This window comes from Salmo salar, chromosome ssa02 (genome assembly GCF_905237065.1).
Source record: "Salmo salar chromosome ssa02, Ssal_v3.1, whole genome shotgun sequence".
In the NCBI taxonomy this organism is placed as follows: Eukaryota; Metazoa; Chordata; class Actinopteri; order Salmoniformes; family Salmonidae; genus Salmo; species Salmo salar.
The window spans coordinates 8583339-8609112 of record NC_059443.1 but is presented as its reverse complement, the minus strand read 5'-3'; the positions used below and the strand labels follow the sequence as shown (position 1 = coordinate 8609112).

General features: G+C 42.6%; 1 protein-coding gene across 2 annotated transcripts; it reads right to left on the bottom strand.

Moving 5' to 3' along the window:
• Positions 1 to 4208: 4208 nt before the first annotated feature.
• Positions 4209 to 25270, bottom strand: LOC106597489 (gasdermin-E). 2 transcript variants are annotated; one of them, XM_045697134.1, is made up of 10 exons: positions 24972 to 25270; positions 23162 to 23414; positions 21955 to 22159; positions 19948 to 20122; positions 18263 to 18383; positions 17963 to 18088; positions 14117 to 14244; positions 6798 to 6969; positions 6616 to 6689; positions 4209 to 4618 (listed from the first exon to the last, which is right to left on the bottom strand). In XM_045697134.1, the coding sequence occupies exons 2-10, from the start codon at positions 23382 to 23384 to the stop codon at positions 4391 to 4393; spliced, it is 1452 nt and encodes a 483-aa protein (XP_045553090.1). In that variant the 5' UTR covers positions 23385 to 23414; positions 24972 to 25270; the 3' UTR covers positions 4209 to 4390. The 2 variants fall into 2 exon arrangements, with proteins under 2 accessions (XP_045553090.1, XP_045553091.1); XM_045697135.1 differs by having other exon boundaries at positions 19978 to 20122.
• Between the last annotated feature and the right edge of the window lie 504 nt (positions 25271 to 25774).

The window sequence follows — 25774 nt, the reverse complement described above, 5'->3', positions numbered from 1 at the left end:
AGTGTCTAATGCTCTCCCAGTCACCCCGTCCCAATCCCCTGGATATAGCCCCTCTCACCTCAGAGAAGTGTCTAATGCTCTCCCAGTCACCCCGTCCCAATCCCCTGGATATAGCCCCTCTCACCTCAGAGAAGTGTCTAATGCTCTCCCAGTCACCCCGTCCCAATCCCCTGGATATAGCCCCTCTCACCTCAGAGAAGTGTCTAATGCTCTCCCAGTCACCCCGTCCCAATCCCCTGGATATAGCCCCTCTCACCTCAGAGAAGTGTCTAATGCTCTCCCAGTCACCCCATCCCAATCCCCTGGATATAGCCCCTCTCACCTCAGAGAAGTGTCTAATGCTCTCCCAGTCACCCCATCCCAATCCCCTGGATATAGCCCCTCTCACCTCAGAGAAGTGTCTAATGCTCTCCCAGTCACCCCGTCCCAATCCCCTGGATATAGCCCCTCTCACCTCAGAGAAGTGTCTAATGCTCTCCCAGTCACCCCGTCCCAATCCCCTGGATATAGCCCCTCTCACCTCAGAGAAGTGTCTAATGCTCTCCCAGTCACCCCGTCCCAATCCCCTGGATATAGCCCCTCTCACCTCAGAGAAGTGTCTAATGCTCTCCCAGTCACCCCGTCCCAATCCCCTGGATATAGCCCCTCTCACCTCAGAGAAGTGTCTAATGCTCTCCCAGTCACCTCGTCCCAATCCCCTGGATATAGCCCCTCTCACCTCAGAGAAGTGTCTAATGCTCTCCCAGTCACCCCGTCCCAATCCCCTGGATATAGCCCCTCTCACCTCAGAGAAGTGTCTAATGCTCTCCCAGTCACCCCGTCCCAATCCCCTGGATATAGCCCCTCTCACCTCAGAGAAGTGTCTAATGCTCTCCCAGTCACCCCGTCCCAATCCCCTGGATATAGCCCCTCTCACCTCAGAGAAGTGTCTAATGCTCTCCCAGTCACCCCGTCCCAATCCCCTGGATATAGCCCCTCTCACCTCAGAGAAGTGTCTAATGCTCTCCCAGTCACCCCGTCCCAATCCCCTGGATATAGCCCCTCTCACCTCAGAGAAGTGTCTAATGCTCTCCCAGTCACCCCGTCCCAATCCCCTGGATATAGCCCCTCTCACCTCAGAGAAGTGTCTAATGCTCTCCCAGTCACCCCGTCCCAATCCCCTGGATATAGCCCCTCTCACCTCAGAGAAGTGTCTAATGCTCTCCCAGTCACCCCGTCCCAATCCCCTGGATATAGCCCCTCTCACCTCAGAGAAGTGTCTAATGCTCTCCCAGTCACCCCGTCCCAATCCCCTGGATATAGCCCCTCTCACCTCAGAGAAGTGTCTAATGCTCTCCCAGTCACCCCGTCCCAATCCCCTGGATATAGCCCCTCTCACCTCAGAGAAGTGTCTAATGCTCTCCCAGTCACCCCGTCCCAATCCCCTGGATATAGCCCCTCTCACCTCAGAGAAGTGTCTAATGCTCTCCCAGTCACCCCGTCCCAATCCCCTGGATATAGCCCCTCTCACCTCAGAGAAGTGTCTAATGCTCTCCCAGTCACCCCGTCCCAATCCCCTGGATATAGCCCCTCTCACCTCAGAGAAGTGTCTAATGCTCTCCCAGTCACCTCATCCCAATCCCCTGGATATAGCCCCTCTCACCTCAGAGAAGTGTCTAATGCTCTCCCAGTCACCCCGTCCCAATCCCCTGGATATAGCCCCTCTCACCTCAGAGAAGTGTCTAATGCTCTCCCAGTCACCCCGTCCCAATCCCCTGGATATAGCCCCTCTCACCTCAGAGAAGTGTCTAATGCTCTCCCAGTCACCCCGTCCCAATCCCCTGGATATAGCCCCTCTCACCTCAGAGAAGTGTCTAATGCTCTCCCAGTCACCCCGTCCCAATCCCCTGGATATAGCCCCTCTCACCTCAGAGAAGTGTCTAATGCTCTCCCAGTCACCCCGTCCCAATCCCCTGGATATAGCCCCTCTCACCTCAGAGAAGTGTCTAATGCTCTCCCAGTCACCCCGTCCCAATCCCCTGGATATAGCCCCTCTCACCTCAGAGAAGTGTCTAATGCTCTCCCAGTCACCCCGTCCCAATCCCCTGGATATAGCCCCTCTCACCTCAGAGAAGTGTCTAATGCTCTCCCAGTCACCCCGTCCCAATCCCCTGGATATAGCCCCTCTCACCTCAGAGAAGTGTCTAATGCTCTCCCAGTCACCCCGTCCCAATCCCCTGGATATAGCCCCTCTCACCTCAGAGAAGTGTCTAATGCTCTCCCAGTCACCCCGTCCCAATCCCCTGGATATAGCCCCTCTCACCTCAGAGAAGTGTCTAATGCTCTCCCAGTCACCCCGTCCCAATCCCCTGGATATAGCCCCTCTCACCTCAGAGAAGTGTCTAATGCTCTCCCAGTCACCCCGTCCCAATCCCCTGGATATAGCCCCTCTCACCTCAGAGAAGTGTCTAATGCTCTCCCAGTCACCCCGTCCCAATCCCCTGGATATAGCCCCTCTCACCTCAGAGAAGTGTCTAATGCTCTCCCAGTCACCCCGTCCCAATCCCCTGGATATAGCCCCTCTCACCTCAGAGAAGTGTCTAATGCTCTCCCAGTCACCCCGTCCCAATCCCCTGGATATAGCCCCTCTCACCTCAGAGAAGTGTCTAATGCTCTCCCAGTCACCCCGTCCCAATCCCCTGGATATAGCCCCTCTCACCTCAGAGAAGTGTCTAATGCTCTCCCAGTCACCCCGTCCCAATCCCCTGGATATAGCCCCTCTCACCTCAGAGAAGTGTCTAATGCTCTCCCAGTCACCTCATCCCAATCCCCTGGATATAGCCCCTCTCACCTCAGAGAAGTGTCTAATGCTCTCCCAGTCACCCCGTCCCAATCCCCTGGATATAGCCCCTCTCACCTCAGAGAAGTGTCTAATGCTCTCCCAGTCACCCCGTCCCAATCCCCTGGATATAGCCCCTCTCACCTCAGAGAAGTGTCTAATGCTCTCCCAGTCACCCCGTCCCAATCCCCTGGATATAGCCCCTCTCACCTCAGAGAAGTGTCTAATGCTCTCCCAGTCACCCCGTCCCAATCCCCTGGATATAGCCCCTCTCACCTCAGATGAGTGTCTAATGCTCTCCCAGTCACCCCGTCCCAATCCCCTGGATATAGCCCCTCTCACCTCAGAGAAGTGTCTAATGCTCTCCCAGTCACCCCGTCCCAATCCCCTGAATATAGCCCCTCTCCATTCTCACCAATAACCACCATTACATCTTAGTTGTAATGACAAACAAGGAATAATAATGATTCGACATCCTTTCCTAATCTGTCCTGAACTCTTAATCATTTTGTAATGGTATTACAAGTCATAAAGAAATAAATACAATGACATCGTAGTATAATTAAGTTGTTCCTTCTCTCTCTCTAACAAAATCCATCCCTCTCCACCCCCCTGTCCTCCCCCCTTAACCCCACCAAAGCCACGCTTAACCCCACCTCCCATCTTTACTCCCCTTTGCCTCCCCAAGCCAAGCTTGTCCCACCCTTCCATCCTTCCCCTCTTACCCACCAGACCCAGTTTGTCACCACCTCCCCTCTACTTCCTCATCCATTCTCCTTCATTCACACACAACATATAGCTTAGTCCTCCACACACCCATTCTCTCCCACCCGCCTACACATATTCATATTCACCCTCTTTCACTCTCCCATTCATATGTATAGACACACCCAAACATATACCCACTCACACACACACACACACACACCGCATAGGGTTTCTGATGACAAAATGTCTTTGTTGTTCAAACACTGATTCTCACAGATATCACAGAGATGGACCATCATACTGACTCCACATATTGGGGATGTTATCTCTGAGTATAGAATCATTATTAAAAAGATGGAAAACTTAATCACACTGGTATTCTAAACATCAAGATTACCAGGGTGATGGACTTCATCTTTGTTTTAATAAGTATACTTTTTACACACTGTAGCACAGTAATGTGAGAAAGTTTACACGTTCAAATGAGTATACAATAATAACAGACTTCACAGACTTGTTTTTGAATATTCTTTGGACATGATTCTGGTGAACAGTATTTTGAACAGGATTCTGCTTCTGTTCTTGTCATGTGGGTCACTTGACAATGCTCAAATCCCCTCCTCCCTCTGTAATGCTTTATGTTGTATTATCTAATGATTAGAAGAATGGAGGTCGGGACGTCTGATCGTTTGTTGAACTTTATTGAAAACATTACAAGTATACATACACTGTTGTTCACTAGTTCTTTAGCTCAACTAGCGCAAGAGTAAAGCATGGAATGGAGTACTGAGTGTATCCATTCAAACTGGATTTACAAGTTGCATGGACTCTCTCTCTCCCTCTCCCTCTCCCTCCTCTCCCTCCTTACACTAAAGAGGCCAGGCCTTTCACAGTGATACTCATGACTAGAGGAAGGTATCCAGGCTGGTCCTTCATCTCTGTCCTCAGTGTGTCCTCCTCTCTCTTCAGTGTAACTTTAGAGTGACCAAAGAGACTCTCTGTCCTCCCAAACACCTCCTCCTCAGTCAGAACAGCCAGACCTGCATCTCTCAGAGAGAGGGTCTCCCCACTCCCTGCTGCCACATGCTGCACCTGGAGGACAAGCAGCACAGGAATACATTGATATGCTTTATTTTATGGGTCATTCTTGAATTAAGGTTGCATTTCCATCCCTCGACTTTGCAATAATGACAAACACTTTAAAATGACAAATAGTTAGAGATTATACATATTTTAATTGATATTGAACTGTTTATCAATGTGAAACATAATGGAAGTCCTGTATACTGCAAAACTTGATTTTTATGCATTGTTTAAAGTACTTAGGGAAAGCAAATAGGCTTGTCCCAGTAGTGATGTGTAGAGTTGTAGTGACATGTTTCAGGGATTTAGAGACGTCTATCTATTATTTTGAATGCTATATAATAAACAAATGTATTTAATATCATTAGTGTTACCGCCTTGTAAATCACTCATTACAAAGATATACAAGGACCGTGAGCATTCTTTCCAGTGGCAAACTGTTATCAGGGTAGGGGTCTATATTAAATAAAATGATTAGCTAATCAGACCCTTTTAGTATGTCATACATGTTATCATTCCAGTGATCATTTGGTGTTTAAATAAAACATGTCATTGGTGTAACTCAATTTAAATGAAGGGAAATTACACTGAGCAAAACGATTAATCAAATCTCTTTAGTAAATGATTAAGTCAATTACTTTTAAAAGGTTAAATGACCTTAGATTTGAGATCGGTGGCCTAAATTACTGACAAATGTGTCATTGGTGTGACCTATACTTTGATGCAACACATCATTCAGGGCAGCCCCACCACTATCCAGTAGATGGTGCTGTTCTGGATGTAATTCTGGCTTTCATTCATGTCACAACATTATATCAGTATGCAAACACATTTGATTTGTAATTGCTTGAGTTAATAAAGCATACAGGACGTGCTCGCTTCTCTGTTGTATTGTTATTTTGGTACATTTTATTTGAGGAAAGGCAGCTCCCTAATGCAGCTGTTTCATTCTCACTCAGTGATCTGTTGTGGAGAGGCTAGCCTGGGGACTCAGTCAGCTGTAGCCCACTTGGGTGCTGCTATAGAGATTCATTAGTAGTGCCCGCCCAAGAAGGCTTGATGTCATTTGCCACAGATAAATAGACATCTTTTCTCCTGTAGCAATTTCATAGTTGTTTATCGTCTTCTAGTTAGCTAGCTGAAAAGTCATCATACATCATGTCAACAATCTCCTAGCAAATTATTTTAAAACGTGTAGAGCTAAAACATCTTTGTGCTCATCAACCACTGAACAGGCCTCAGTTAAAATAAAGCAAGTTAGAAAATAATTAAACCTGAGTGGTTTGGATGGAACTTGCGGTGGCTAACAGCTGTTTGAGGAGGCTAGCTAGCTAGCTAGCTACTACGTGTTGTTAATGATTGATGTCAGAATGTAATAACCCAGGGAACTGTATCTATACAATGGTTGAAGGTAGGCAGGGAGTAGCTTTATAAACGTTGTTGCTTTATTCATAACCTGAGCATCTTGTTAACAGACATGTAACTGCACTCAGAATGGTGTTCTGCTGCGTCCCAATACTCTAACAATGATTAGCAATATTGCAGACCGATGGTGATATATTTCTGAAGTAAAATAGACTTTACTCTATAAAGTATGCTTGACAACTGTGGTCTTCCTTGCAATAGGAGCCAAAGATATGGGAAAGTAGCCTATACACTGGTAATAACCCTTATGTTATAACATTTGTGTGTGTGGCTCAAACTCACTGCTGGGATTGGTCATTATTTAGGATGGTGCATTCAATGTGTAGTGTAGTAATTTATCGATGCATATTCACTTTTTTCATTGAGTTTCCCCACCAATATTTTTATGTTAAAAATCACCACTGGTTAGCATCATTGGTGTTACTACTGCTACTGGTGGTACAATGTTATCATAATGGTATAAATATTAGTTTATTTAACATGGAAGATATGCCCCAATACATTTACATGAACAAAAAGCTAGAAAAATGAACTCCAGGTCATACAGGACTGGAGGCTCAATCAAGCAGGTGTGAACTCACCAGGATCTGCAGGGCCTGTAAGACTGGAGGACTGCAACAGGATCCCAACACAGAGAGACCCTCATCTGTCATTCCTGAAGATATAAATATGGACACACATAAAACCACAGTAGTGAACATGGTTTCCCAGGAACTGATCAAATAATAACTGGAGAATAACTGAAAACTGCTCTCTATCTCACCGTCCATGGCACTGACAATGAGGTGGACGGCACTGAGAAGTGAGGATCTGAACTCATCCTCATCCTTCCCAACACATTGGTCTACAAGATCCAGTATGGCCTGGACTGTTTCCCTCTCAGACTCTTCCAGATCACCCAGGTCAGGAGTCTCACCATCACACGTCTGATCCAGCTGTGATAAGACAGAGAGAGAGAGAATATATTTAAGACAAGAGTATGTTACAGATTTTCTGGTTGATATATTAACCCCCTAGTGTTGATTGATCCACTGGTGCGTCAATCTAAGTTACATAACAAAACAATCCCCATCAAAATGTGTTAGTTAAAGCTAGAGATATGTGGTATCTTCTGAACGGTTTGACCTACAAACTACTCTATGGAAAAGGGAGAGTCCCACGAAGGTGTTCTCTGTTTTGCTCTACGACCCCCACAAGTGTCAGGAGACTAGTCTGAAGTCGGTACTGTCGATGTGTCAACTACTGATTGGTAGCATCCCAACGTTTGGGATACAAAGTAAGGGGACCCCACTATAGAAAGGGGAGATTCTCACGAACACGATGGTGTTCTCCGTGTTTCTCTACGACCACAAGTGTCACGGGACTCGTCTGAAGGTAAACATTACTGGAATAAAAAAACAGATGTAAGTATGAAGGTAGTTTTGTGCCCCCCAACGTCTTAGACTCAAAGGAATATATTCATTCCTGCCATTAGGTGTGTGTGTGTGTGTGTGTGTGTGTGTGTGTGTGTGTGTGTGTGTGTGTGTGTGTGTGTGTGTGTGTGTGTGTGTGTGTGTGTGTGTGTGTGTGTGTGTGTGTGTGTGTGTGTGTATGTGTGTGTGTATGTGTGTGTGTGTGTTTTGGCGCTGTTTCTGTACATGCCAAAAAAGTTGGTCCCGTTCCGAAATGGATCCGGGACTTTTCCACAGGACCCAATATGCATACATTACCCATTCCGAATGGACCCGAGGCCAGTCAGACCCGTTCCAAAAAAGGCTTGTGGAAAAACAGACCTAAACAGACCCACGCCGGTTCGGACCTGAGAGACCCATTCAGATCTAAGAGCAGAAAGAGCGAGAGAAATAAACCTCCGACTTGGCGCAGATAGTGTCTTCAATAAACGAGCGATATTAGCCAACTGGTTCACATTTATGTATCCTTAAAAACTGCCTTTAACAAAAGACAAAATAAATTAATCGTTGTGTTTCTGTGTGAAGTATTGGTTTTTACTTGCCTAAAACAATAATTGTTCATCTCTCAGTTCAGCTGTCAGAGATTTGAGCGCAAATGCATCAGGGCATTGCATGCATACATTCCTGTAGATATACTGTATTATATGAATAGAAAATAAATATATGGAAGCTTAGGCCCACTCTAGGGAGACCAAGAGAAAGATAGACATATAGCGGTGCCATGTTCACCACACCGACATTTCTTTATCCTTGACAGATACTACTGCTATACAGAATGAGTGGAATGAGTTTGACACATTCTTAACGCCATTAAAAACTATAAAACAGCCCTTTACTAAAATTCGTTAATTTTCGAGCAGAATATTTGTTTATAAAGATAACCATTATATTAGTAGAATAAACGAGTAAATCCGGTAGACCTAAAACATTGTTCCTCACCTCAAGTTCAACTGTCGGCGCACTGCATTCATAGGCCTGCAGTAGGACTATAGCCTACTAATAGCCACACCATCACAAAAGTTTCTTAACTTTATCAGGGTAACGTCCACAGTTTCTTAACTTTATCAGGGTAATGTCAACAGTTTCTTAACTTTATCAGGGTAACGTCAACAGTTTCTTAACTTTATCAGGGTAACGTCAACAGTTTCTTAACTTTATCAGGGTAACGTCAACAGTTTCTTAACTTTATCAGGGTAATGTCAACAGTTTCTTAACTTTATCAGGGTAATGTCAACAGTTTCTTAACTTTATCAGGGTAATGTCAACAGTTTCTTAACTTTATCAGGGTAACGTCCACAGTTTCTTAACTTTATCAGGGTAACGTCAACAGTTTCTTAACTTTATCAGGGTAACGTCAACAGTTTCTTAACTTTATCAGGGTAATGTCAACAGTTTCTTAACTTTATCAGGGTAACGTCAACAGTTTCTTAACTTTATCAGGGTAATGTCAACAGTTTCTTAACTTTATCAGGGTAATGTCAACAGTTTCTTAACTTTATCAGGGTAACGTCAACAGTTAGTCAAGTCATGGTTAATAGGGACAACAGGATCAGGTTACTATATTGTGACATTAAATTTAGAATGATGTCTGGCCCTCTGTTTTTTCTTTGTCATGGTTTGAGTGTAAGTAGGCCTGTATTAGCCCTATAGTAGCCCTATGGTAGTATCCCTATAGTAGTAGCCCTATAGTAGCCCTATAGTAGTAGCCCTATAGTAGCCCTATGGTAGTATCCCTATAGTAGTAGCCCTATAGTAAACCTATAGTAGTAGCCCTATAGTAGTAGCCCTATAGTAGCCCTATAGTAGTAGCCCTATAGTAGTAGCCCTATAGTAGTAGCCCTATAGTAGCCCTATGGTAGTATCCCTATAGTAGTAGCCCTATAGTAGCCCTATGGTAGTATCCCTATAGTAGTAGCCCTATAGTAGCCCTATAGTAGTAGCCCTATAGTAGTAGCCCTATAGTAGTAGCCCTATAGTAGTAGCCCTATAGTAGTAGCCCTATAGTAGCCCTATGGTAGTATCCCTATAGTAGTAGTCCTATAGTAGCCCTATAGTAGTAGCCCTATGGTAGTATCCCTATAGTAGTAGCCCTATAGTAGCCCTATAGTAGTAGCCCTATAGTAGTAGCCCTATAGTAGTAGCCCTATAGTAGTAGCCCTATAGTAGCCCTATAGTAGTAGCCCTATAGTAGTAGCCCTATAGTAGCCCTATAGTAAACCTATAGTAGCCCTATAGTCTTCCTATAGTAGCCCTATAGTAGCCCTATACTAGTAGTCCTATAGTAACCCTATAGTAGTAGTCGTGTAGTAGTCCTATAGTAGTAGTCCTATAGTAGCCCCATAGTAGTCGTCCTATAGTAGTAGCCCCATAGTAGTAGTCCTATAGTAGTAGCCCTATAGTAGTAGCCCCATAGTAGTAGTCCTATAGTAGTAGTCCTATAGTAGTAGCCCCATAGTAGTAGTCTTATAGTAGCCCTATAGTAGTAGTCCTATGGTAGCCATATAGTAGCCCTGTAGTAGCCCTATAGTAGTAGTCCTATAGTAGCCCTATAGTAGTAGTCCTATGGTAGCCATATAGTAGACCTCTAGTAGCCCTACAGTAGTAGTCCTATAGTAGCCCTATAGTAGTAGTCCTATAGTGGCCCCATTGTAGCAGTCCTATAGTAGTAGTCCTATAATAGTAGTCCTATAGTAGCCCTATAGTAGTAGCCCTATAGTAGTAGTCCTATTATAGCCCCATAGTAGTAGTCCTATAGTAGCCCCATAGTAGTAGTCCTATAGTAGTAACCCTATAGTAGTAGCGCCATAGTAGTAGCCCTATAGTAGTAGCCCCATAGTAGTAGCCCAATAGTAGTAGTCATATAGTAGAAGTCCTATAGTAGTAGTCCTATAGTAGCCCCATAGTAGTAGTCTTATAGTAGCCCTATAGTAGTAGTCCTATGGTAGCCATATAGTAGCCCTGTAGTAGCCCTATAGTAGTAGTCCTATAGTGGCCCCATTGTAGCAGTCCTATAGTAGTAGCCCTATAGTAGTAGTCCTATAGTAGTAGTCCTATAGTAACCCTATGGTAGTAGTCCTATAGTAGCCCTATAGTAGTCCTATAATAGCCCTATAGTCTTCCTATAGTAGCCCTATACTAGTAGTCCTATAATAACCCTATAGTAGTAGTCGTGTAGTAGTCCTATACTAGTAGTCCTATAGTAACCCTATAGTAGTAGTCGTGTAGTAGTCCTATAGTAGTAGTCCTATAGTAGCCCCATAGTAGTAGTCCTACAGTAGTAGTCCTATAGTAGTAGTCCTATAGCAGCCCCATAGTAGTAGTCCTACAGTAGTAGTCCTATAGTAGTAGTCCTATAGTAGCCCCATAGTAGTAGTCCTATAGTAGTAGTCCTATAGTAGTAGTCCTATAGTAGTAGCCCTATAGTAGTAGCCCTAAAGTAGTAGTCCTATAGTAGTAGTCCTATAGTAGTAGTCCTATAGTAGTAGTCCTATAGTAGCCCCATAGTAGTAGTCTGATAGTAGCCCTATAGTAGTAGTCCTATGGTAGCCATATAGTAGCCCTGTAGTAGCCCTATAGTAGCCCTATAGTAGTAGTCCTATAGTAGTAGTCCTATAGTAGTAGCCCTATAGTAGTCCTATAGTAGTAGTCCTATAGTAGTAGCCCTATAGTAGTAGCCCCATAGTAGTAGCCCTATAGTAGTAGTCCTATAGTAGTAGTCCTATAGTAGTAGTCCTATAGTAGTAGTCCTATAGTAGCCCCATAGTAGTAGTCTTATAGTAGCCCTATAGTAGTAGTCCTATGGTAGCCATATAGTAGCCCTGTAGTAGCCCTATAGTAGTAGTCCTATAGTAGCCCTATAGTAGTAGTCCTATAGTAGTAGTCCAACGACAACCGTGACAAGTCCTATAGTAGTAACCCAATAGTAGTAGTCCTATAGTAGCCCTATAGTAGTAGCCCTATAGTAGTAACCCAATAGTAGTAGTCCTATAGTAGCCCTAAAGTAGTAGTCCTATAGTAGCCCTATAGTAGTAGTCCTATAGTAGCCCCATAATAGTAGTCCTATAGTAGTAACCCAATAGTAGTAGTCCTATAGTAGCCCTATAGTAGTAGCCCTATAGTAGTAACCCAATAGTAGTAGTCCTATAGTAGCCCTATAGTAGTAGCCCTATAGTAGTAACCCAATAGTAGTAGTCCTATAGTAGTCCTATAGTAGTAGCCCTATAGTAGTAGTCCTATAGTAGTAGCCCTATAGTAGTAGCCCTATAGTAGTAGCCCTATAGTAGTAGTCCTATAGTAGTAGCCCTATAGTACCATAAATTCCGGACTATAAGCCGCAACTTTTTTCCTAGCTTTAAACCTCGCGGCTTAAACAATGACGCGGCTAATATATGGATTTTTCCCGCTTTCAATTTTTTTTCTTCCAAAAAAACATTATGTGACGTGCTCAGTTTTTTGGCGGCATGAAGCTTTCATTAGACCAATGAAATTGCCGAAAGGGTTAAGGTCAAACAACTTCTTTGTTTACTGTTTAGATTAAATCGAGCGCTCTCAAACTTCCCATCATTCTGATTACGGTGGTCATTTTGTCACCCTCATCATGGCAAAGACACGGAGAAATGCATATGATGCAGCTTTCATGTTGAAGGCGATTGATCTGGCTGTTGGAAAAGGAAATAGAGCTGCTGCACGGGAGCTTGGTCTTAATGAGTCGATGATAAGACGTTGGAAACAGCAGCGTGAGGAATTGACTCAGTGCAAAAAGACAACTAAAGCTTACTGTACATTTTTATTTTTTTGTTACAAGCAGTGTTTCGTTAAAACCTATTTATTTTTGTTACAAGCCGTGTTTCATTAGAGCCTGTGTAAAGTTCATTTGTTTCACTGTACCGGTAGGCACCTGCGGCTTATAGACATGTGCGGCTTATTTATGTTCAAAATATATATTTTTTTTTAATTCAGTGGGTGCGGCTTATATTCAGGTGCGCTTAATAGTCCGGGAATTACGGTAGTAGTCCTATAGTAGTAACCCTATAGTAGTAGTCTTATAGTAGTTGTCCTATAGTAGTATACTAATTTACGACTACTATAGGGCTACTACTATAGACTACTATAGGCCTACTACTATAGGGTTACTACTATAGGGCTACTACTATAGGGTTACTATAGGACTACTATAGGGTTACTATAGGGCTACTACTATAGGACCACTACTATAGGGCTAGTAGTCCTATAGTAGTAGTCCTTTACGGCAAGCGGATTGCCATCGGACCCCGGCATCGTCTCGGGCAGAATGTATGGCTCTCCACCCGGGATCTGCCCCTCCGGGTGGAGTCTCGCAAACTGTCCCCACGGTTTATCGACCCCTTCCCCATCTCCAAGGTCATTAGCCCCTCTGCTGTTCGTCTTCTGTTGCCCCGTACCCTTCGTATACACCCCACCATTCATGTGTCCTGTATCAAGTCCGTGTCTCACAGTCCCTTGTCTTCCATTTCCAGGCCCACCCCTCCTCCCCGGGTCGTCGATGGCCATCCGGCGTACACGGTGAGACGCCTCCTGAGGGTTCGACCACGGGGCAGGGGTTTCCAGTACCTGGTTGACTGGGAGGGCTATGGCCCGGAGGAGAGGTGCTGGGTCCCCGCTAGAGACATCCTGGACCCAGCCCTCATCGCCGACTTCCACCCCGATCAAGCAGGTATGCGCCCATGTAGGACGCCAGGTGTCGCTCCTAGAGGGCGGGGTACTGTCATGCCCTGATCTGTTTCACCTGTCTTTGTGCTTGTCTCCAACCCCCTCCAGGTGTCGCCCATCTTCCCCGTTATCCCCTGTGTACTTATTATACCTGTGTTCTCTTTTTGTCTGTTGCCAGTTTGTCTTGTTTGTCAAGCTTACCAGCGTTTGTCCTGTCAGCTCCTGTCTTTTCCCAGCTTCTATTTTTCTCGCCCTCCTGGTTTTTGACCCTTGCCTGTCCTGAGCCTGCATGCCGTCCTGTACCTTTGCCCCATCTAGATTTCCGACCTCTGCCTGTCCTGACCCTGAGCCTGCATGCCGTCCTGTACCTTTGCCCCTATCTAGATTTCCGACCTCTGCCTGACCTGACCCTGAGCCTGCCTGCCGTCCTGTACCTTTGCCCCTATCTAGATTTCCGACCTCTGCCTGACCTGACCCTGAGCCTGCATGCCGTCCTGTACCTTTGCCTCTGTTGCTGAAATAAACATTGTTACTTCGACACAGTCTGCATCTGGGTCTTACCTTATCCTGATAATACTCTTTTTCCTCTAACCTTCGCTTTACTTCATTGAAAAAGGCCTCAATCTTCAGGAATAACAGTAGCCTATACAAAGGCTCCTTTTACTCACTCGCTCTCTCTCTCCCGCTCCTCAGCAGCAGGGGCACGTCAGGTGAGCGGCCGGAATCAGTTTCAGTTGGACATTAGCTATACATTTTATTGAGTTGCAATTGGCTGAAACAGACATCAAGAGGACGGGTCCAATCAGGTCCATTCGGTTAATCAATTGTAATTGCACATACCCAAAACCCGTGGCAATTAGATCAGACCCAACCCAGAGCAGAGACAAAAGTCAGAATTTAGGATTTCGGATCTGTTGGACCCATGAAGACCTCTACCACTCACCACACTCTCCAGCACACTGACTGCCTCTCTGTCCTCCATGGTTGTCTTGAGGAGCTGGAGCAGAGAGGAACGTTTGGCCACCGGCAGAGCTGACAGCAGCTGGAAATGACCACTCAGTTTGTCCAGCTCTGTTAACACACAAACAACACAGAGACCATTTTGTCAGTGTCGTCATTCCATTCAGTAGACAACATTACATGTTGACCAGACGTTCCATTCAGTAGACTACATGTTGACCAGACGTTCGATTCAGTAGACTACATTACATGTTGACCAGACGTTCCATTCAGTAAACTACATGTTGACCAGACGTTCCATTCAGTAGACAACATTACATGTTGACCAGACGTTCCATTCAGTAGACTACATGTTGACCAGACGTTCGATTCAGTAGACTACATTACATGTTGACCAGACGTTCCATTCAGTAGACTACATGTTGACCAGACGTTCCATTCAGTAGACTACATTACATGTTGACCAGACGTTCCATTCAGTAGACTACATGTTGACCAGACGTTCCATTCAGTAGACTACATTACATGTTGACTAGACGTTCCATTCAGTAGACTACATTACATGTTGACCAGACGTTCCATTCAGTAGACAACATGTTGACCAGACATTCCATTCAGTAGACTACATTACATGTTGACCAGATGTTCCATTCAGTAGACTACATGTTGACCAGTCGTTCCATTCAGTAGACTACATTACATGTTGACCAAACGTTCCATTCAGTAGACTACATTACATGTTGACCAGACATTCCATTCAGAAGACTACATTACATGTTGACCAGATGGTCCATTCAGTAGACTACATTACATGTTGACCAGACGTTCCATTCAGGTGACTACATTACATTTTGACCAGACGTTCCATTCAGTAGACTACATTACATGTTGAGTAGACATTCCATTCAGTAGACTACATGTTGACCAGACGTTCCATTCAGTAGACTACATGTTGACCAGATGTTCCATTTAGTAGACTATATTACATGTTGACCAGACATTCCATTCAGTAGACAACATTACATGTTGACCAGACGTTCCATTCAGTAGACTACATGTTGACCAGACGTTCCATTCAGTAGACTACATTACATGTTGACCAGACGTTCCATTCAGTAGACTACATTACATGTTGAGTAGACGTTCCATTCAGTAGACATGTTGACCAGACGTTCCATTCAGTAGACTACATGTTGACCAGATGTTCCATTTAGTAGACTATATTACATGTTGACCAGACATTCCATTCAGTAGACAACATTACATGTTGACCAGACGTTCCATTCAGTAGACTACATGTTGACCAGACGTTCCATTCAGTAGACTACATTACATGTTGACTAGACGTTCCATTCAGTAGACTACATTACATGTTGACCAGACGTTCCATTCAGTAGACTACATGTTGACCAGATGTTCCATTTAGTAGACTATATTACATGTTGACCAGACATTCCATTCAGTAGACAACATTACATGTTGACCAGACGTTCCATTCAGTAGACTACATGTTGACCAGACGTTCCATTCAGTAGACTACATTACATGTTGACCAGACGTTCCATTCAGTAGACTACATTACATGTTGAGTAGACGTTCCATTCAGTAGACATGTTGACCAGACGTTCCATTCAGTAGACTACATGTTGACCAGATGTTCCATTTAGTAGACTATATTACATGTTGACCAGACATTCCATTCAGTAGACAACATTACATGTTGACCAGACGTTCCATTCAGTAGACTACATTACATGTTGACCAGACGTTCCATTCAGTAGACTACATGTTGACCAGTCGTTCCATTCAGTAGACTACATTACATGTTGACCAGACATTCCATTCAGTAGACTACATTACATGTTGACCAGACGTTCCATTCAGTAGACTACATTACATGTTGACCAGATGGTCCATTCAGTAGACTACATTACATGTTGACCAGACGTTCCATTCAGGTGACTACATTACATGTTGACCAGACGTTCCATTCAGTAGACTACATGTTGACCATACGTTCCATTCAGTAGACTACATGTTGACCAGACGTTCCATTCAGTAGACTACATGTTGACCAGACATTCCATTCAGTAGACTACATGTTGACCAGGCATTCCATTCAGTTGACTACATGTTGACCAGATGTTCCATTCAGTAGACTACATTACATGTTGACCAGACGTTCCATTCAGTAGACTACATTAAATGTTGACCAGATGTTCCATTCAGTAGACTACATTACATGTTGACCAGACGTTCCATTCAGTAGACTACATGTTGACCAGACGTTCCATTCAGTAGACTACATTACATGTTGACCAGATGTTCCATTTTGTAGACTACATTACATGTTGACCAGACGTTCCATTCAGTAGACTACATGTTGACCAGACGTTCCATTCAGTAGACTACATTACATGTTGACCAGATGTTCCATTCAGTAGACTACATTACATGTTGACCAGATGTTCCATTTAGTAGACTACATTACATGTTGACCAGACATTCCATTCAGTAGACTACATTACATGTTGACCAGACGTTCCATTCAGTAGACTACATTACATGTTGACCAGACATTCCATTCAGAAGACTACATGTTGACCAGACGTTCCATTCAGTAGACTACATTACATGTTGACCAGACGTTCCATTCAGTAGACTTCATGTTGACCAGACGTTCCATTCAGTAGACTACATGTTGACCAGACGTTCCATTCAGTAGACTACATGTTGACCAGACGTTCCATTCAGTAGACTACATGTTGACCAGACGTTCCATTCAGTAGACTACATGTTGACCAGACGTTCCATTCAGTAGACTACATTACATGTTGACCAGCCGTTCCATTCAGTAGACTACATTACATGTTGACCAGACATTCCATTCAGTAGACTACATTACATGTTGACCAGACGTTCCCTTCAGTAGACTACGTGTTGACCAGATGTTCCATTCAGTAGACTACATGTTGACCAGACATTCCATTCAGTAGACTACATGTTGACCAGATGTTCCATTCAGTAGACTACATGTTGACCAGACGTTCCATTCAGTAAACTACATGTTGACCAGACGTTCCATTCAGTAGACTACATGTTGACCAGACGTTCCATTCAGTAGACTACATTACATGTTGACCAGATGTTCCATTCAGTAGACTACATGTTGACCAGACATTCCCTTCAGTAGACTACATGTTGACCAGACGTTCCATTCAGTAGACTACATTACATGTTGACCAGATGTTCCATTCAGTAGACTACATGTTGACCAGACGTTCCATTCAGTAGACTACATGTTGACCAAACGTTCCATTCAGTAGACTACATTACATGTTGACCAGATGTTCCATTCAGTAGACTACATTACATGTTGACCAGACGTTCCATTCAGTAGACTACATGTTGACCAGATGTTCCATTCAGTAGACTACATGTTGACCAGATGTTCCATTCAGTAGACTACATGTTGACCAGACGTTCCCTTCAGTAGACTACATGTTGACCAGACGTTCCATTCAGTAGACTACATTACATGTTGACCAGATGTTCCATTCAGTAGACTACATGTTGACCAGACGTTCCCTTCAGTAGACTACATTACATGTTGACCAGATATTCCATTCAGTAGACTACATTACATGTTGACCAGACGTTCCATTCAGTAGACTACATTACATGTTGACCAGACGTTCCATTCAGTAGACTACATTACATGTTGACCAGACGTTCCATTCAGTAGACTACATGTTGACCAGACGTTCCATTCAGTAGACTACATGTTTACCACTAGACAGGAGACATTACCCTCCACTGGCATTATTACCTTCGTTCAGATTTAGGGGGCTGTTGGGAGCAAAGTCGCCTCTCAGGTCCATAATTCCATCCTCTTCAATCTCATCCTTTGACCAAACCTTTTCAAAGCCCCCATTGTTGCGGATGAGGCACAGCTCTGTGGACAAGAGCAGACAACCAGTCACATAACCAGACATAACCAGTCACACACAGACAGATACAGTGGCTGTACTAAATACACTGAGGAACATAGACGCTGGCTGTGTACTTTATCATGGTACTTAACCATGCAGCTATACCTGGGACATTGATAAACCATACACTTCCTCACCAAACGTTCCATTGCATTTGACGTAGAGTTCAATCAGACTGTAGGCCATGACAGTATTTGCAGGAATACCCAGCGACACATCACTTTCTGTCTGAGTACTACCGCTCTGCTTCATAGAGGCCTGTGGAAAACATTTAAAATTAGTCAGAGACGTTTGGTGCACAGATGACCCAGATTCTAACCCTGACAGTCACATATACTACACCACCACATTTTCAGGAAGTGGTTTTAATGATAAAAACACGATTTGCTGCCTTTTGAGAAGTGTAACTTGCTCAAATTTATTTGGGGATTTCACCTAATTTGAACAGTCTCTCATAAAGAGTATGGGTTCAACTTCGTAAAAAAACATGTTTTCCCATCTCAAGAGGTATTTTTTTTTATGATTATAGTAAGTGCCTATTAAGTAACAGGGTTGACCATTTTAAATCAGCCATAAATATCCTTGTGACAGGGGGAATGGAAGCCTGTTGTTCTCAGGGAGTGGCAGTGGAAAGCAAGCTTCCCCATTTATTTGTTTAAATCTGTGGATAACAGGTTTGAAGTGTTATGCTCGACCCACTCAGTTTTCCACCACAAAACACCAGAATATTGACTAAAAGAGTAGAAGCAGTTTACCTGCTTTTACACTATCATTTGACTATTGGATGTTCAGTATTTCTTTAGAAAACAGTTTCACCATATTAAAACAAGAGTTCAGTTCACGTAACAGGGTTGACCTTAAAAAGATGGACAGACGTAAATGAATCACAGTAAATAAATACAAATCTTCAGATATGACTTTGTCAAAACAACAAAAGAACTAGGGTTTTTACAATGATGGTGAAAACGTGGAGAAATGTTGGAATAAGTGGGTTAAACATTTCCAGAAGTCACAGTCAAAATGCTGAATTGTGGCGTTTTAGAAAGTCTTAATTCAAATAAAAAATTGTACTGAAAATATCAAAGGTACCCTGTGAGTATTACGACTACTGAACAGACATCTGTGAGTATTACGACTACTGAACAGACATCTGTGAGTATTACGACTACTGAACAGACATCTGTGAGTATTACGACTACTGAACAGACATCTGTGACTATTACCACTACTGAACAGACATCTGTGAGTATTACGACTACTGAACAGACATCTGTGATTATTACCACTACTGAACAGACATCTGTGAGTATTACCACTACTGAACAGACAGACATCTGTGAGTATTACGACTACTGAACAGACATCTGTGAGTATTACCACTACTGAACAGACATCTGTGAGTATTACCACTACTGAACAGACATCTGTGAGTATTACCACTACTGAACAGACAGACATCTGTGAGTATTACCACTACGGAACAGCAGTTTTTAGTTCATGTCAATTTACTGTACTTGGGAACTGTTCAATTTCTGTGAACCCAACTTTTAATCTCCATTGTGTAGAATGGCCTCTTAAAATATGTAAAACTGCCTAGGTAAAGAATTGTGAAATTTCCATCACCATTACCACTACTGAACAGACATCTGTGATCTGCCAATATGGTCCTGACATTTACTTTATTTATGAAAGCCTAGCTATCTATCATAAAGTGAGATTATTGAGATTAAAAATCTATTTTACAACTAAATCTGAGTTACCAGTAAAATATGAGGAAAATATAATTCACTTCAGTAGAACACTTGGTAATCTTTCCTCCTACCTTCCCGCTCAGGAACACACAGGCACTCACGTTGGCTCCTACATTGCCACGCTTCTGGACATTGTTTGTGACCGGGCAAGGTAGTGATGTCATAATCCTCTCCGTCAAGACGCCTAACACTGCCCTGGGATTCGCACGGGTCTGCTTGATCACAGGATGGGACATGTCCAGAACTCTGCAGGAGGGACACATTTTAGGTCATATTTCATAGAAATCTGGAAACACTGGAAAGCTACTTTAAAAGTAAAAAGAATTGATGTACCAATCACAGATTGTCCCTTTAAGCTAAGCTAGTAGTGAAAACAGTGAGGATGTTGTTTAAATTTAAGGAAGTTGCTAAACCAGTACAGTTCCACTTCTTTGTTATCTGAAAGCACTTCAACCTGAAAATGTCATTTTTACACAAAAGATGCCAGCCTGATGTCATTGCAAACAGTTTTGCCTGCTGGTCTTGGATCTAAATATTGACTCCTTGGGAAGGTGAACTGTATGATGTATTATGACTGTATTGTGAGTGTATCGTGACTGTATATGACTGTATATGACTGTATATGACTGTATATGACTGTATATGACTGTAATGACTGTATAATGACTGTAATGACTGTATAATGACTGTATAATGACTGTATAATGACTGTAAATGACTGTATATGACTGTATAATGACTGTAATGACTGTATAATGACTGCATAATGACTGTATAATGACTGTATATGACTGTTATGACTGTATGTTGACTGTTATTGTCACGACTTCCACCGAAGTTGGTTCCTCTCCTTGTTCGGGCGGCGTTCGGCGGTCGACGTCACCGACCTTCTAGCCATCGCCAATCCACTTCTCATTTTCCATTGGTTTTGTCTTGTCTTCCATCACACCTGGTTCCAATTCCATCAATTACATGTTGTCCTTGTCCGTAATTGTTTGTTGTAGTGCTTGTGCACGGTATGCTGGTATTTACCGGGTTTTGTTTGACCCATTTATTGTATTGTTCTGTTGACGGTGGTTTATGGTTATTAAACACAACCGTTGTAAATCAGTTTCCGCTCTCCTGCGCCTGACTTCTCTGCCGCCAGTAGCATCGCATTACAATTATGACTGTATTCTGACTGTATTATGACTGTATTATGACTGTATTCTGACTGTATTCTGACTGTATTATGACTGTATTATGACTGTATTATGACTGTATTATGATGTATTGTGACTGTATTCTGACTGTATTATGATGTATTATGACTGTATTCTGACTGTATTCTGACTGTATTATGATGTATTGTGAATGTATTCTGACTGTATTATGACTGTATTCTGATGTATTCTGATGTATTATGACTGTATTATGACGTATTCTGACTGTATTCTGACTGTATTATGATGTATTGTGACTGTATTGTGACTGTATTGTGACTGTATTATGATGTATTGTGACTGTATTGTGACTGTATTATGATGTATTGTGACTGTATTGTGACTGTATTATGATGTATTATGACTGTATTCTGACTGTATTCTGACTGTATTATGATGTATTGTGACTGTATTATGACTGTATTATGACTGTATTCTGATGTATTCTGATGTATTATGACTGTATTATGACGTATTCTGACTGTATTCTGACTGTATTATGATGTATTGTGACTGTATTGTGACTGTATTGTGACTGTATTATGATGTATTGTGACTGTATTGTGACTGTATTGTGACTGTATTATGATGTATTGTGACTGTATTGTGACTATTATGACTGTATTGTGACTGTATTATGATGTATTATGATGTATTATGACTGTATTGTGATGTATTATGACTGTATTATGATGTATTGTGATGTATTATGATGTATTATGACTGTATTATGATGTATTATGACTGTATTGTGACTGTATTATGATGTATTGTGACTGTATTGTGACTGTATTATGATGTATTATGATGTATTGTGACTGTATTGTGACTGTATTATGACTGTATTGAACATACGTACAGTATAGGGTAACTCACCTGTCTTTTGAGTAGTTGTGTAACTCCTTCACATCAACCTTCTCTTTGTTCAGGCTGCCAAGGGACAGCTTCTGTTTGGTGGACCATTTCCCTCTCACGGTAATGTTGAAATCAGCCAACTTAGCCTCAATGTTTCCGTCTGTGTTCATTTCTTTCTTGTCACCAAATATCCCACTGTAGTCCACAAAGTCAGACTCCTTGACAGCTGAGGGAATGTTCAACATTTGAATGGACTCTATGCTATTATACCACAGCACATATCTATAACAGCCACATCCATGACATTATCATTTTCCTATTCTGCTCAGAAAAACAAGAGTAGAATAAGTAATGAAATCAATGGTCAGATATTTTAGAACAACAACAACCCATATGTTACGGATACAGGTATCCTGTGTGTGTATCCTGTATGTGTATTTCTTTTCTCTCCTTCTCCTCCTCACAGGTGACAATCATCACTCCCCAATCAGTCATCAATCAGTCCCCAAACAGAAGACACCTGCTCCTTTTCCCTCAACCAATCACAGCCCCTTTCCCTTGGTTTAAAAATCCAGTCAGTTGTTTTCTCCCCAGATCAATCTTTGTGTTCATTCTCTCTCTCTCTCTCTCTCTCTCTCTCTCTCTCTCTCTCTCTCTCTCTCTCTCTCTCTCTCTCTCTCTCTCTCTCTCTCTCTCTCTCTCTCTCTCTCTCTCTCTCTCTCTCTCTCTCTCTCTCTCTCTCGTTTGTTTTTGCGACGACATGTCACATTTGTCCGGTTATCCTGTGAGTTTTGTTGTTTGTTAGTTTGGTGGGAAAAGGGGGTACCAAGACAAGTCGCCCATGGGCATACATTACCCGTAGGAATACTTTGTCTAAGTACCCTAGTTAGAACTGGGCGGACCACCCACTGTATTTTTGGTTAGTTAGCTAGCTGTTCTTGAGGTAGGCTAGTCTAACTTAGGGGTGTTTTGGATTATTGTTTCTTTGCTTGGGTCCAGCTCAGCCCCTTTTCTCACACCCCATTACCGTGTGTTTAGCAATAAACCTTTAGAGTTTGACGGTAAACTTAAGTTGTCTGTGGTTTTTGGTTCTCACTGTTACTCGTCACTATTATAATTTGCATGAGTTATGTTACGGGTCTCGTATCCATCCCCCCTAGACTGCAGGGCCAAAAGGGATTCGTAACACCATAGTTATTTGTCACTAGCGGGATGCTCTGGTGCTTACTTGGGCTTAAAGGTGTGTTTCCAGGCTCTCCAGGCCTCAGGACATCACCGAGGGTAAAGCCAGGGGACTGGTATTTGGGTTCCTGCCAGAAGCATCTGTGCTTGGTCTTGACAATGAGTGATCGGAGATTCAGTTTGTCTGTGTCATTCAGACTGGACACAGGGATCAGGCGTCCCTCATGATCTGTGTCCTTCACGAAGGCTTTTGTGGCTTTGGCAAACATCTGAGAGATGGTGGTGGATCGTTTTTCTTCCTGCAGCAGATGACAAAGACACAAATGACAAAGACATCTAAGAAACAAAACTAGGATGAACACATCGACACTCAATACATACAACAGCTTCTGAAGAGCATTCTAAATACATTTCACAGTTGGCAAGACACTCAATAATGCAAACACAATCTCTTAGAAAGGTTCCCTTTCGCTGGGAAAAGAGTGGATCAGAACAGAGTGGCATTGCTTTTGACAAGACAGGATATAAACACAAACAGGATATAATTTCAGTCAAAACCATTGGTTGTGTATCATTCAAGGCTATTCATAGCATGCTGTAGATTTTTCTTACTTCATTTTTATATCGCAAAAATCAGCCAGAGTTTCAATACTAGGTTCTCACTGCTTCTTCCTCTGGGTCCTTATGACACTGATAAATTGTAAAGATACAGTTTGTTATTAAGAATGACATTCTAGAATGTCTAAAATGCAGGGTGCAGGGAATTGGCTGTCATCATGTTTAGGTCCTTGGTACATGCCAAGTTACTGCTTCTGGACGTTGTTTGTGACCAGGCAAGGTAGTGATGTTATAATCCTCTCCGTCAAGATGCCTAACACTACCCTGGGATTCACGCGGGTCTGCTTGATCACAGGATGGGACATGTCCAGAACTCTGCAGGAGGGACCCATTATAATCTGAGCCCTGACATTAGCCCTGTACAAACTTAAAGGAGAATGCCACCACTTTTTAACCTCATATTCGTAATCAAATGTTCTTAATAGATCATTTGCTGAATACCTGACACCTAAATTAGGATTTCAAGTCAGGAACAATTTTTTTATTAACATTCAACAGAAAGCAAACAACCTAACGTTCACTTCTAATGAAAGTTGTATGTATACCTTGCTCTTACAACAAAGGGTATAAAATAAACAAGCAGAGGAAACTAAAATAACCACACTACTTAACCTTTACTTTGAGAGTTTAAAATAGTTTGATCTTGATTCAAATAAGCAATGAACAGATACTGTACTATTAGATAAGATGCAAGATAACGCCTTTGAATTTGGCATATCTACCAAATGAGTGGTAGAAAATATCAGTCCAACTTCCGTTACTAGCAAATTCAGACTTGACACCAAGGCTTTGTGCTAACCACAGAAGTATAGCTTTCCACTTTAGACAGCCTACATCTGTGGTTATGCATGTGCGACTTAACCAAGTCGCATAAATCTACACTCTTAGAAACATTTTTCCAAAAGGGTTCTTCAGGCTGTCACCATAGAACCCTTTTTAGTTCCAGGTAGAACCATTTTGGGTACCATGTAGAACCTTCTGTAGAAAGGGTTCTACATGGAACCCTAAAACTGTCCTACTGGGAACCAAAAGGGTTCTACCTAAAACCAACAAGGGTTCTTCAAAGGGTTATCCTATGGGGACAGCCAAAGAACCCTTTTAGGTTCTACATAGCATCTTTTTCTGTGTGTGGCTAAACTTCCAACATTCTAATATCAATGATGGCACAGCTATCCAACGCATATATGTATCCAAAACATAACCTGTATTTCATAATCTGCAAGAGCTTCAATACTTACAGTTTTTCACAGTTTCTTCCTTCAGGTCCTATTGAGTCTGACAATTATTGACTTCAATCACTGTGTAACATCATGGGTAACTCTGGGCATCGGCTTTCAGTTGAAATCAATGCACGCTCTTTTGGTACTTTAAACCAGCACAGCAGCTTTCACCGATCATAGTGTGTGTGTTTCTAAAGATGTTACTTTTCTTTTTAAACGTCCTCTTCCACATATATAAGATGGTAACTTACTTGTCTTTTGAGTTGTTAAGTAACCCTTTTACTTCCTCTTTCTTCAGTCTCACTTCCTCTTTCTTCAAAGGACAACTCGAGTGTGGAGACGTGTTCAGTCCAAGAATTAAAGTTTAAATCCACTGCATCTGCTGCCAATTGTGTCCCCATGTCTACGCTGGCTTCTCCGCTGTCACAAAATGCCCCACTGTAGTCCACAATGTCACTCTCCTTGACAGCTGAGGGAAAGTTCAACATGACCATGGACTCTTATGCCACAAAACACATACAGTGCCTTGCGAAAGTATTCGGCCCCCTTGAACTTTTCGACCTTTTGCCACATTTCAGGCTTCAAACATAAAGATATAAAACTGTCATTTTTTGTGAAGAATCAACAACAAGTGGGACACAATTATGAAGTGGAACAAAATGTATTGGATATTTCAAACTTTTTTAACAAATAAAAAACTGAAAAATTGGCCGTGCAAAATTATTCAGCCCCTTTACTTTCAGTGCAGCAAACTCTCTCCAGAAGTTCAGTGAGAATCTCTGAATGATCCAATGTTGACCTAAATGACTAATGATGATAAA